Here is an 11,900-nt window from a genome sequence, read left to right as displayed (position 1 = left end):
GAGTCCATTCTTCTAGGTTTAATTTGCTCACCCTTAATAGAGTTGCTTCTATGCTGTGTCCAAAGCATAGGGATTACATAGACTTTAAAAGGGCAGATGGTGCTTTTTTGATGCCCATGGGAGGCCTGCCCCTTTCTGAACGGAGAAGGAGATGGAGGGGCATAAATGGGAGGGGAATTGGAGAGAAGGAACAGGTGGAGAGCGGGAATAGGAAACTGTGGTCAGTATGCAAAAATGAATGAAAAAATTATTTAATAAAAGTTTTAAAAAGAATGTACAAAACAAGTGAATGTTTGCCCAAATAGACAGATCATACTGTCTAATTAAAAATATTTATGTGTCTGGGTGCTTTGTATGCAAGTCTGTTTGTGTACCACCTGTGTGTCTGGGGCCTGCAGAGGTTTTCTGGGGCCTTGGCTTTCCTGGAACTGGAGTTACTGATTGTTGTTAGCTACCATGTAGGTTCTGGATCCTCCGGAAGTGCAACCAGTGCTCTCAACCGCTGAGCCATCTATTAAGAGCAAACAAACAATAGCCAAACAGCCCCCATTATTCTGTGCTTATATGCTCATTTCTTAAAACTGTAAATGAAAGAGTTTGTTTTGGCTGAAGTAGAATGAAAAGAAACATTTTCAAGAGACAGGAATGTGGGTCTTGTGATCTGCCAGACTTGAATTGATTGGTAATTTGGAGCGTTTGTTAAGAGGATGTCAGCTGGTTGCTGGCTATGGGAGCTATAGAATGGCAATAGATAATTGTGTTGTGCTGGCCTCAATTTTAGAATATATATACATATATGTATATAATCTCCAGTTGGTTTTTTGTTCCATGGAAGTTATGTTTCTTTTAAACTGGCAGACTATTAGACTATTTGCTGTGGGAAATTTTATTCAATAGAAATTAAACTTTATAGTTGATGTTCATAGAAAAATAAAATCTTCTAAAAAGGGTGAAGAGATTACTAATGACAATAATGTATTCTTTAAAATATCTCTTATAAAATGTATTTTGGGGATAAGAGTTAGATTTAATCTAAGTATCTTTATCTTAACATAAGGACATTTAATTGACTCATAGGTTCACAGTGTTGATGATCTGTCTTTTTCCCAGGTTCTTGAACAACTGAGAACACAGCATCGTCTCCAAGACCCCAAGTATAATTATTGTAGAAGGATAATTTCCAAGTGGATCTTCATAAAGGCATTGCAGTATGACCCAGCAAAAATGACATTCAGTATTGAAACAATCCATTCTTAATGTGTTGAGAACCGTAATTATCTATTTGTTGTCGAAAGGCAAATTTTGGAACTTACAATTTTCCTAAGGTCAACAACACTGTAGATGAACAAATTCTTAGGGATTTGGTTCTGCTTCATAGCACGATGGTGCTTCTCTCAGGCACAGGCCCTGGATGGGCTGTTTCCAGGACTAGCACAGTGAGTGCCAGGATGCATTAATTAACCTTTACATCGACATAAATGTGTTTTGCAAGAACAAATGTACACAAAATGTTATCTTTAATCATGACTAATAAAAATGGGTTATTATAAACACAGGTTTTACTGCTGCAAATATCTCCTTGACAAATGACAAGGCCTGATTCTTTTATTAAAGATAATTAAAAAATTTGCACCAGGGAGTCAGAGCCTTCCCACAGAGCTCCTGCCTGTCTGCTTCTGAACTAGTAAGATAATCTTGAAATAATGTATAGTTTTATTAAAAGCAGATGCCTCGGCTCTATTTTTCTTTTAAATCCAGTTTCTTTCGTAAAACTAAAGATTAAGATTAACTGCCTGGGGTCTGTGGAAGGAGTGAAAGATGCAGTTGGCCTGCTCAGGAAAACGATTCTTTAAGCAACACTCCAGCAATGCTGTTGATTGCGAGACTAAAATCTCACTCCAGGTCGTCAGTTTAAATTTCTGTCATCTCCAAATGTTATTTCTAAAACTGCCAAGATTAAGCACTTAATACACAGCACCCCTGTATTGCTGTCTTAACACTCCTTTCTTAAAAACAATACAAAACAAAACAAAACACAGACTTAAGTCCCCTAAACAAAGGACATATTCGCACCTGCAACAATCTAAAACAGCAGTTCTCAACACGTTTGTCTGGACCCTCTGGGGTCTCTGATCAGATATCCTGTGCATTCATAACAGTAGCAAAATGCCAACTATGAAGTAGTAAATTTTTTTTTGTGTGTGTGGTTGGGGTCACCACATCATGATGGAATGTATTAATGGGCTGCAGCATTAGGAAGGCTGAGAACCAGTGATCTAAAGTTTTCCAGCTTCCAGAGACCTGGGATGAAATGAAAACAATAACGAGCCAAAGGCCAACCTTCCTCTAGTATTGGGCTGTCACTGCATTCTACCATCTGCTCCAGTTTTTTTTTGGGATAATGGTTTAAATGAGACATTTTGTGTTTAGTATCATTTTTGCAGGGCAGAATTTCCAGAAATGTAGTAATGTCTTCATTGTCTGCCACCCACTTCATGGGTGAACTGACATATGATATTTTTTGATGATATTCCTTAAAGACCTGTTTTTTTTTTCCATTTGAGACCAACTTTCTTAGAAAGGTAATACTGAATAATTGAGGCCCCTTATTGACTTAAGAAAGCAAGATAAAAATTATTTACTTAATTTGTTAATTAGGTTCTTACAATATAGTCCAGGCTGGCCTTGAACCTACAACCCTACCTCAGCATCCTGAGTAATGGGATTGATAGGCATGTGATACCATACCAAACCTAATATCTTTCCCAGTATTGAGGCATTATAACCCACTGAGTCCTTAATACTTCTCTTTTTATTCAGAATCCAGGATGAATACTCTGTTGGAATAATCTGATATGTAATAACTATGCATAAATACTAACTCCAGTCCAGCTAATGCTGCTTTACTTTATTTCGCTTGTGGACTATACATGCCAAGTTAATTGTCTAGTAAATTGTGCATTATCCTACAAAGGCTCTTGGTTGAATTTCTGTTTTGCATATTATTTGAGAATAACAGTAATCTAGTATAATCTATCATTCCATTTTTCTATTATCCCTTAACTATGCCACAAGCTATGTTCTTTTCACAGACACATTCACACACACAGCCAAAATCTTATTTCTCCCACAATTTCTCTTGAAAGTCTTCTGTTTAGTTTTTTAATATAAATATATTTGAAACAATCTAATTAAGAAAGAATGATGGCACAGAATACATAATCCTCCGAGGAATTAAATCCCTGTGCATGAGTTTGGAAGTGAAATATTCTGTAATTCATTGCTACAGGTTTAAAAGTCCTAAGACATAACATTGGAGGTTCCTATGAGGGTGCATGCATGTCTTAGCTTTGTATTCTAACCATGATAGCTCGGTGGTCAGAAGTGGCATCATTCAGCAGGGTCTCAGAGTTGAAGGTCCGCCTCCAGCCAGTCCTACCCCATAAGAATCTAAACTACAACGAAAACTATACTAGAAATTGAGAAACACCATATTATGAAACTATTAAATACCTCAGAGGTAGACTATAGTTATGTAAAAATACATAAAAAGAATTTTCCTTTTTGTACATTGAAAGAATTTACTTTGATAACCATCAAAATTAGCTTATACTTATTTGTTTCTTCTTCCTTAAAATGGATATCAGTTATTTAATAGACAATAAAACTATTCTGAGGTTTTCAGACTAATTTTTCAACATCTTTCAGGAATCATCAACTCTAAACATATATACTTATAAATATATCCTGTGTAAATCCTGATTGTTGAAAACACACAAAAACTATCGGACTGGATTTAAAAAGGTAAATCCTTTTTGTAAGTCTTCTAACATGGGAAAGCAGTTGTGGTCAGGTTGGGTCTGGCCCTCAGGATCACATTTTCCTGCCTGCTTTACTTGTATCTTTTGCAGCCCCCTCTAAGGTGGAGACTCTGACATTAGGGCTCTGCCCAGCGTGCAGCATATTTAAATAAATGAATAAGTAAACATGATCTTATTTTATGCCTTTACTTACAAATTAAAACATCTGTTCCTAAATAATTTTGCTATTACCACTGACTTTTTCCACCATTTATGCCGCATGCAACCCCAGAAGTAACATAAATGATATTATAATTACGCTGTAATGAAACTGGAAAGGAAGATCATAAGGGACTAATTCTCCAGGGCTCCGCCAACTTGTAGATTACAGTCACTCATCTCACCGTGGAGATGTAGATGCCCTTCCCCCTCACTGGGGGAGAGCATGGCTTTGCTTTATTAAATCAACAATTGAATGATCCCAATAAAAAGAAAGATTTTATTGAACAGTTAGTCTTTGAAGCCCATTTGAAATCATTCTTAGAGAAACTGATTGCCCTCTAGTGGGGTGAAAAAATACTACAGACTCCTTGGTCTCCGGTTGAGAGAACCAGAAAGCAAATAGCTCTGTCACTTAACTAGTGAGTGTTTTCTTGTGAACCAGCACACTTCACAGATTGTTAGAGGTTGCATTGTAACAATTTGTGTTTTTCCACAAACAAAATAAAAGTGGTGAGAGCTGGGGTTAACTATCAGTGTGGGGCTGGTGAGAGCTGGAGTTAACTGTGTGGGGCTGGTGAGAGCTGGGGTTAACTATCATCAGTGTGGGGCTGGTGAGAGCTGGGGTTAACTATCATCAGTGTGGGGCTGGCCACACCCAGGTCTGGGTTTGTGCGGTTAGCTGTCACGTGCTCTGTCTGAGACCAGTTTTATCTAGCTGTACGCAGGCAACTGGCTACTGGAGTGACATGATCATGAAATCCATCTTAGTTAAAAGAGTAAAACCATCAATGGATAGAATAATAGCATTTTCCTGGAGATATACTGCATTTATCAATGAAAAGACATTCGAGATGAATTCACCGTCCATTTTATATTTAGTAATTTGGGTTTTATGTAAAAATCTTGCTTGATAGATATCATCAAATAATCACAGAACTAAGTAACTATTTTGATCCTAAATTACAAAAGGAAACTATGTTATTATATGAACCAGCTTCATGACATTCTGGAGGGAACTCCTTGTAGCATTTTTTTTTTATGACTGACAATGAGAATTTGATTAAAGTCAAACCGTTCCAAATGACCTAAGGCTTATTCTTCTAACTTAATCCATAAACAATTAAAAATTTAAAACCAAAAGTAATGATAACACTTTTAAAGACAAAAAGTTAAATTATGCTAAACATTCTAAATTATTAAGAAATAGCAACAGCTCTAACAGAAAGCATGCCTCTTTCCTCTCGTCATAGAAAATTTACCTGAGATCTGTCTGTAAGTCAGTGCAAAACCGTTAGAAATTTTGGCCAAACAGAGGTCAGGATTTTAGTTGTTTTTTAAAATTACAAAGCATTCAGTATTAACTATCATTTTGAAATGGACTTTCCGTCATAGATTTCCATCACAGCACAGGCAATGATCTCCGTTGTGCTTCCCTGGGCGTAGCAAGCTTGCTGCCGCCCACCCAACTAGTATGAGTTAGATATGTGAAATCAGTTGACAAAGCCCCGTTTATTCTTTCAGTCCCCCCACCCCAACATCCTTGTAAAATCTTCAGCTTTTTATTTCTAGTTATGCATGCATCAATTTATACTGCGGCTCCATTTGAGAAGAGAGTAGGCAATACGTACTTAGCACGAGCTTACTGATTGCACTAATTGTTTAAGGAATCAGGAGAAAAGCACTTGCCTTGTACAGTAATTGATTATTCTTTGCAGTTGGGATTTTTTTTTTTAAAAAAAACAAAACCCAAAAGCCAAAATGGCACTTTTCTCACTGCAGAGGTAGTGTTTCTTTTCACGTTCACGAGTGCAGCCTAAGGCAGAAAGACCTTTGCACTTGTCATATGTGGGGTGGGCGTTTCATTGGTTGGCGGTTACTATTTCACGATCCTGTTTCTGGGTAGAATTGAGACTGTATCAAAAAGCACTTCTAAGAGCAGATTTTGGGAAAAAACAATAAAAATTGTGTGCAAAACCTATATTTAAATGTTTATAGATGTACCCTCTTGTGGAGGGGTATAATCTCGATTATATAGTTTTTGCCCATTGAAACCACAAACAGTTCTGTGGAGAATTATTCAGCGATCTTTGGCGCACAGGAGGCTGCCCTTAGCAAGTACCAGCACATGCGTCCCAGCCTCATGAACATACAACAGCAAAGGGAAGCCAAAACGTATTTGCTTGATAGAAACTTGAATAATAGGAGACAAAATCATCTTTGGGTTGTGGGTGGGGAGGAGGTGGAGGCAGGGAAAGATGATCAGGAAGAATTAGTGGCAAGGGGTTTATCAGTATCAAAAGGACGAGCATCCTTTTTGAACAGCCGAGACTAAGGAGAGAGTGAATATTGGAATAACAATCAGGGTGACTTGGAATCACAGTTCTGGTGATGAAGAGTAACTAGCCAGTCATCTGCAGCTAAAACCTCTTGGTGGGAGTACAGTGCATGAAGATCACCCCAACCCACATCAGAAGCCCCCTGGACAGGCTGATTGACTGCGAATCGTGGCAAGCGGGAGTAGCTCAGGACACTGCGCAGAACCCTCTCCAGGGATGCTCCTGCGGGGGCGAACGCCCAGTTCCGAAAGGCGAGCGCTGCAGGGCTGGCCGCAGTCCACGCGCGGGATCACCACGTGCGCGCCAGCCTGGCTCGCCACTCCCGGTCTAGCAGCGAGGGGTGGGGCCGAGCCACGCCCCACTGGAGGACCCTCAATGGGGGTCTCTTTCCTGGAACACAGTGGACCATGGGCTTGGGCTGGGGATAAGGTCCCTGGGCTCTGTGGGCTGTGCGTGGGCGAGGACACCTTCTCGAACTACAGAGAAGGGGTCACCTCTGTGGTCCAAGGTCTGGCAGGGCGCGGCCGCGTCTTTGTGTGGCCGGGCGGGGCTCGCCTTTCTGCACAGCCACCCCTCCGCTGGGAGGGGCTTGGCGCTGCAGACCATGAGCGAGGCCAGGTGTCTGCATCCCCTGAGGGGTTCAGGGCTGTTCTGGGTAGCAGGGCTTGGAAGAAGGGTGTCTGTGCTGCATACTGTTCAGGAGCCCCACCCAAGTTCATGGTCAGTCAGCCTGGAATCTGAATCTGCGGGGTTCCACGGACAGGGTGGGGCAGGGCAGGGTGGAGCCAGTCCACATCTTTTTCCCTGCTCCGCAACCAGAGCCGGGCATGGGGGAGGGGACTTCCAGTCTCCTCCTGGGTACAGGCCCCTCACAGTCTATTCACCCTTGGGCCACGCACGCAAGGCACAGGACCTATTCAGGACGAAGGCTCTGGATCTGGAATCTCCTGCGGTTTTACATAGCTCAAAAGACTTCCTAATAATTGGCCCTGTCCGACCCACAAAATGGAAATTGCACGTGGTTCCTCTTAAAGACCTTGACCTCTTTTGCCTTTAATCATACTCACACTTCTTAATCTGTATTATTTTCTGTACAGCCTTCTAGGTTCCCCTAAACTTCTTCTTCCCCCGCCCCCCGCCCTGAAACGACCTAAGGAGTTTGGAGTAACCCTTTTTTCCTTTTTTTTTCCTTTTCTTTTTGCTATTATGTCTGAATATCCTATTTAATGTGGTTTTGAAAAATATGTTAACCCACTCTCCTCTAGCCCTACTGGAGAACAATGAGGCCAGGGTGCGGCAGCCGAGGTTAGCGGTCAGGTCTCTGGCATAAGCAGGCTGCTAGTGTGTGCACGGGGCGTGGCGGGGCTCCTCTGTCCCCGCAGGGCTGGGTTCTCTGGTGTCGCGCTGCGCTCCCCACCCGCCCCCCTTTCCACTGAGAGCGCGCAGCTAGGTCAGGGTGGAGACCTCTTGACTCCGCACAGGGTGGGGCGGTCCACACAGTGTGCCCAGCGCTGCAGGTGCCCCCCTCCCCACCCGGGGGACCGTATCTCCACACACAAAGAAACCCCACCCCGGCGTCTTGGGAGCCTGGTCCCTCTACCCCTCCCTGCCTCACACGCTTCTCCGCCCCTGCAGCTGCCCATCCCTGCCCTCCACGCCCTCTTCCTCCTTCCCCTCCCTCTTCCTAAAACAAAGAAGCTAAGGTCTTACCCCACCCCTCTGGCCGCTTACCTCCCCGCACCGCGCCCCAAGACTAGCGGTTTTTCCAACAGAGACAATACCATTAAATGTGTCCACTCCCCTCCCCCGTTCCCACCCATTGCTCAAACCGCCCGGATGGGACCGCTTTGACTTTGCATTTTCTCTTTTCTCCCAACCTCAACCCCTTCCCGTTCTATTTTCTTTATAAACTACAGAACGAATATAAGACGTTACAAACCACTTTCTGAAATGTCCCTTCATCTCACTGAAGGCAGAGTTAAGGTAGCCCCCTCCCCTCCCATGGCATTTTAATTTTAAATATTGAAGTAGAATAAAATTCTTACCCATCGGAGGCCAACTTATCTATGTCTATCTTTTAAAAAACAAATCCTTTGCTTTATGTTTTCAAAGACCTCCTCGTTACCCTTTCATCTCCTCCTCCTGCCTCCGACCTTTCCAGATCCCATGTATCATGAATGTCTTTTCCTTTATAAAACACCTCTCAATGTCTTCAGAGCCCTCAGAGAGAAGGGCTTCTGCTTGAGCTTGGGGAGAGAGAAGCGCGATTCTTACCCATTGCTGTTTTAGCCATTGTAGGGATGTGCACGCGTGGAGCGGTGGCGAAGGCAAAGAAGGGTCCTGCTGTAGCTGCGGCGAGAGCGAGAGAGGAGTCTGAGTAAGGCACTGAGTCTGCAGAGTGGGACCGTGCTAGAGAAAGAGCAGGAGGCAGGAGCCTATGAATAATTATCACGCAGAAGCTCAAGCAGATTGGCTCCCAGGGTCCCCTGACATGACTCCCGCAGAGTCAGAATCTCCAAGCATTAAATATTGATCGGCCAATGGTGCTGGAGTACAAAGTACCAGAATGCAGTTTGAAATGGAAATCAGTCCTTGCCTGGAAGCTCCCCCCATTTTAGAGCCTGATAGTACAGTCCAAGTGGAGTGGCGCCTTAGCCTGGAAGCCTCCTAGGGGCTAAGGACTGGGCTGTGCCTACCTGTACCCAGGAGGCTATACTTTGCTCAAACATGTGTCATTGCATAGACTGACGAGGAGAAGGGAAAGACTCAGGGGTCTGAGAAGCCATCCCAATGCCCAGTCGGGAGAATCTGTTTAAAGCCCGTGTTGTTACCTTTTCTTGTTTTCTCTTTCACCTTTGGCCCTGTCCTTGGTGGATGCTGACTTCCCTAACAGATTATGGACTTCCCAAACCAGCTCATGTCTGGCTGTGGTGGCAGCTCAGGAATGAGCAGGCCTACTGTTCTTTCCTCCTTGTGTAGTTGGACTCCCGAGTCCATGAACTCAGGAGAGTCTCATAGGACAGGGAGCCTGGCCTTTTCTCTCTTCAGCACAGCAAAGGAAACCCTTGACTACTTGGGCACAGAGATGTGTTCCATCTAAGGACATGATGCAAAGGAGTAAGAGAGTTGCATTCACAGCTCAGATTAAGCAGTATGGCATGCAAAGGGCATTGGAAACCAGTTACAAACAAGGCATTCATTCATTCATTCACTTAAACATACTTTTAGTCTATTATTTCTCAATTCATTCATTTATTGAGCATGTTGACAACACCAAAGAAACAGCAGCAATGATATTTTTTGGACTTGTGCTTATGAAATTTTAATCCAAAATGACTGAATTCTATTGTGTTGCCATCAAATTAACCTAAATCCACGGAGAAATTGTGGCTTAAATATTTTAAAATAGCGAGGAATAGCTACTTCCATCTCAGAGATGAAAAAAAAGAACGCTGTTGCATTCATGAACATGTATGAAACACTGTCTAATTTTAAAGGTATCAACATTAAGTTTTATTCCATTAGTAAGCTTTTTGGTAGCTATTAATTTATGTTCTAAAATTTCTTTTTAACATTTTGCACAGCTCAACCGCACAAGGGGGAAAGACAGAGCACTCTCCTTGGTGCTGAAATCACTCTGCAGTTCCCATTAACTTGTAAAGGCTTTTTAACACTCTGGATGACTTGCTAAATGATAGGAAACTACTGGAACGGGAGCATTTCTGACCTGCTGAATCACTGGAAAAATAAAAAAATAAAGTGGAGATCAATAAAATTATTCCTCGAGCATCAAGATCAGAAATTATTGTTCCTATCATTGAACAGGCCTACGACTATGATACAGCGAGAGTACAGTATGGAAATCGGCAGGGTCTGGAAATTACCATTTTCTCCCCCTCAAAAGCCATCTCTCAGTACAAATGTGAGAGCGTCTTCCTTCCCAGTAGGGTAGTTTGCTTGCCTGTGTAACTAAAATCTTTCTCTGCCACACCCTTCTTCCCAGGCTGTGTGCCGTCCCTATACATTCTTCAGCTCTCTTGGAGGACAGGGCCTTCAGTCATGGCATAATGTCTCTAACAGCTACGATTGGCAGGTCAGCGAGATCTATTGCTCTTGTGAGCACAAAACAAAACACTCATTCTACGGTCCTCCTTTCTCACTCTCTAGTGACTGTGCCTTCCTGCCGGACAGGAATGTGATAAGGAAGTCAGTGCACACAGAGACAAATAGCAAATGAGTGGCTTCAATTGTTTTCTCTTGGCTTTTTGGATGATAGCCACCTCACTGCACTTCTGCATGGTTGTTCCAGTGATGCCAAGCAGGGAGCAAATAGGCTAATATAAAGTACTGCAAAACAGAAAGATAATGAGTTATTGTCAACTGGAAGAGAGGTTGAAATGAATTAAAAGGTATGGGTCTATATTAATTAATGCCTTTTATTATCTTTTGGCATTGCAATGTGCTACCATGCTTCTTGTTCTGGGAAATTATGGCAAATTAGAAACAGGAAAGTTCTTTCCTATGCAGCACTTTGTCCATTTACTTACTTCTGTTGGCTCAGCTATTCCACAGCTACCTCTTTAATGAAGTTTTAGTATTATTATACTATGAACCCAGCTAAGTTTCTCCTTATTGTCTAAAAAGTATAAAATGAAGAAAAACACAGCCCTTCTTCCATAATAAAATGTTATTAACTTTACAAGATGACAATCATCTTTTAAATCAGTTAGGGCACAGTTGTTTGCAAATAATAGAAAGAAAACCAGAACCAAACAACCACACATTGCCTCTGAAAATGAAATGGAATTTCTTGGCTCATGTTATCATAAAACAGAGTATATTGTAATCATATTTTCCTGTAGCAAATGCTTTTGATGGCTACTGGAAATCACTCAGATTAAAGAACAGGTACCCTTAAAGTCTACTGTAGAATAGGGATAGTAGCATAGGGATTTTGTTTAACTGACAGGTTACCATATACAAGTGTCTTTCATCATTATAAACACACAATTAATTGTAGGTTCTGTGGCTGTGTTTATGGCTGTAACACACTGAAACATTTAAAGAGCAAGGCCAAGTGACAAATACCGTTATTAGTTTTCTAATAACACTTGGATGCATGATTCACATGATAGATCAATAAATGCTTACAACAATAATTATAATAAACAGCAACACTTTGTTGAGATGATTACAAATCTCCAAGCTCTGTGTCAGTACTTACAGCCATTTCTGCTGAGTTCATATTGAAAGCATGTGTCAGACATGATATTGTTTATTTATGTTTTATTCATCTCTCAAAGGACAGAAGTCAATAGGATTCACACTAGTTGGAGAACAAAGGCAAACTTTGTTTCCTTCAATGGCAACAAGCTGAACTTGTGGAAGTCAAAGTTGTATTAGCATCCTTTTTATTTCTCTAGCTCAGCCTATTGCACTTGTCTCTGAGAAGAGGCCTGAGGGGTTGGTTTCCTTCCAGATTGGAGAATAACAGTTGCTTTGGGTGCTGATGTCATCTAATACAGTCATATGATTTTGCTAT

At 41.8% G+C, this 11,900-nt stretch overlaps 1 protein-coding gene across 1 annotated transcript in view; it reads right to left on the bottom strand.

The window, feature by feature from the left end:
- The window catches only part of Stmn2 (stathmin 2), a 52,780-nt gene extending 43,902 nt beyond the window's left edge, over window positions 1–8,878 (bottom strand). Inside the window, exon 1 of the mRNA XM_005361791.2 lies at window positions 8,633–8,878. Coding sequence (XP_005361848.1) covers window positions 8,633–8,651 — 19 coding nt within the window. The 5' untranslated portion in view covers window positions 8,652–8,878. The remainder of the gene's footprint in view (window positions 1–8,632) is intronic.
- Between the last annotated feature and the right edge of the window lie 3,022 nt (window positions 8,879–11,900).

The sequence above is a fragment of the Microtus ochrogaster genome, linkage group LG5 (assembly GCF_000317375.1).
Source record: "Microtus ochrogaster isolate Prairie Vole_2 linkage group LG5, MicOch1.0, whole genome shotgun sequence".
NCBI lineage: Eukaryota > Metazoa > Chordata > Mammalia > Rodentia > Cricetidae > Microtus > Microtus ochrogaster.
Note: the sequence above shows the minus strand (reverse complement) of the source record. Positions and strands in the feature narration are given on the sequence as shown.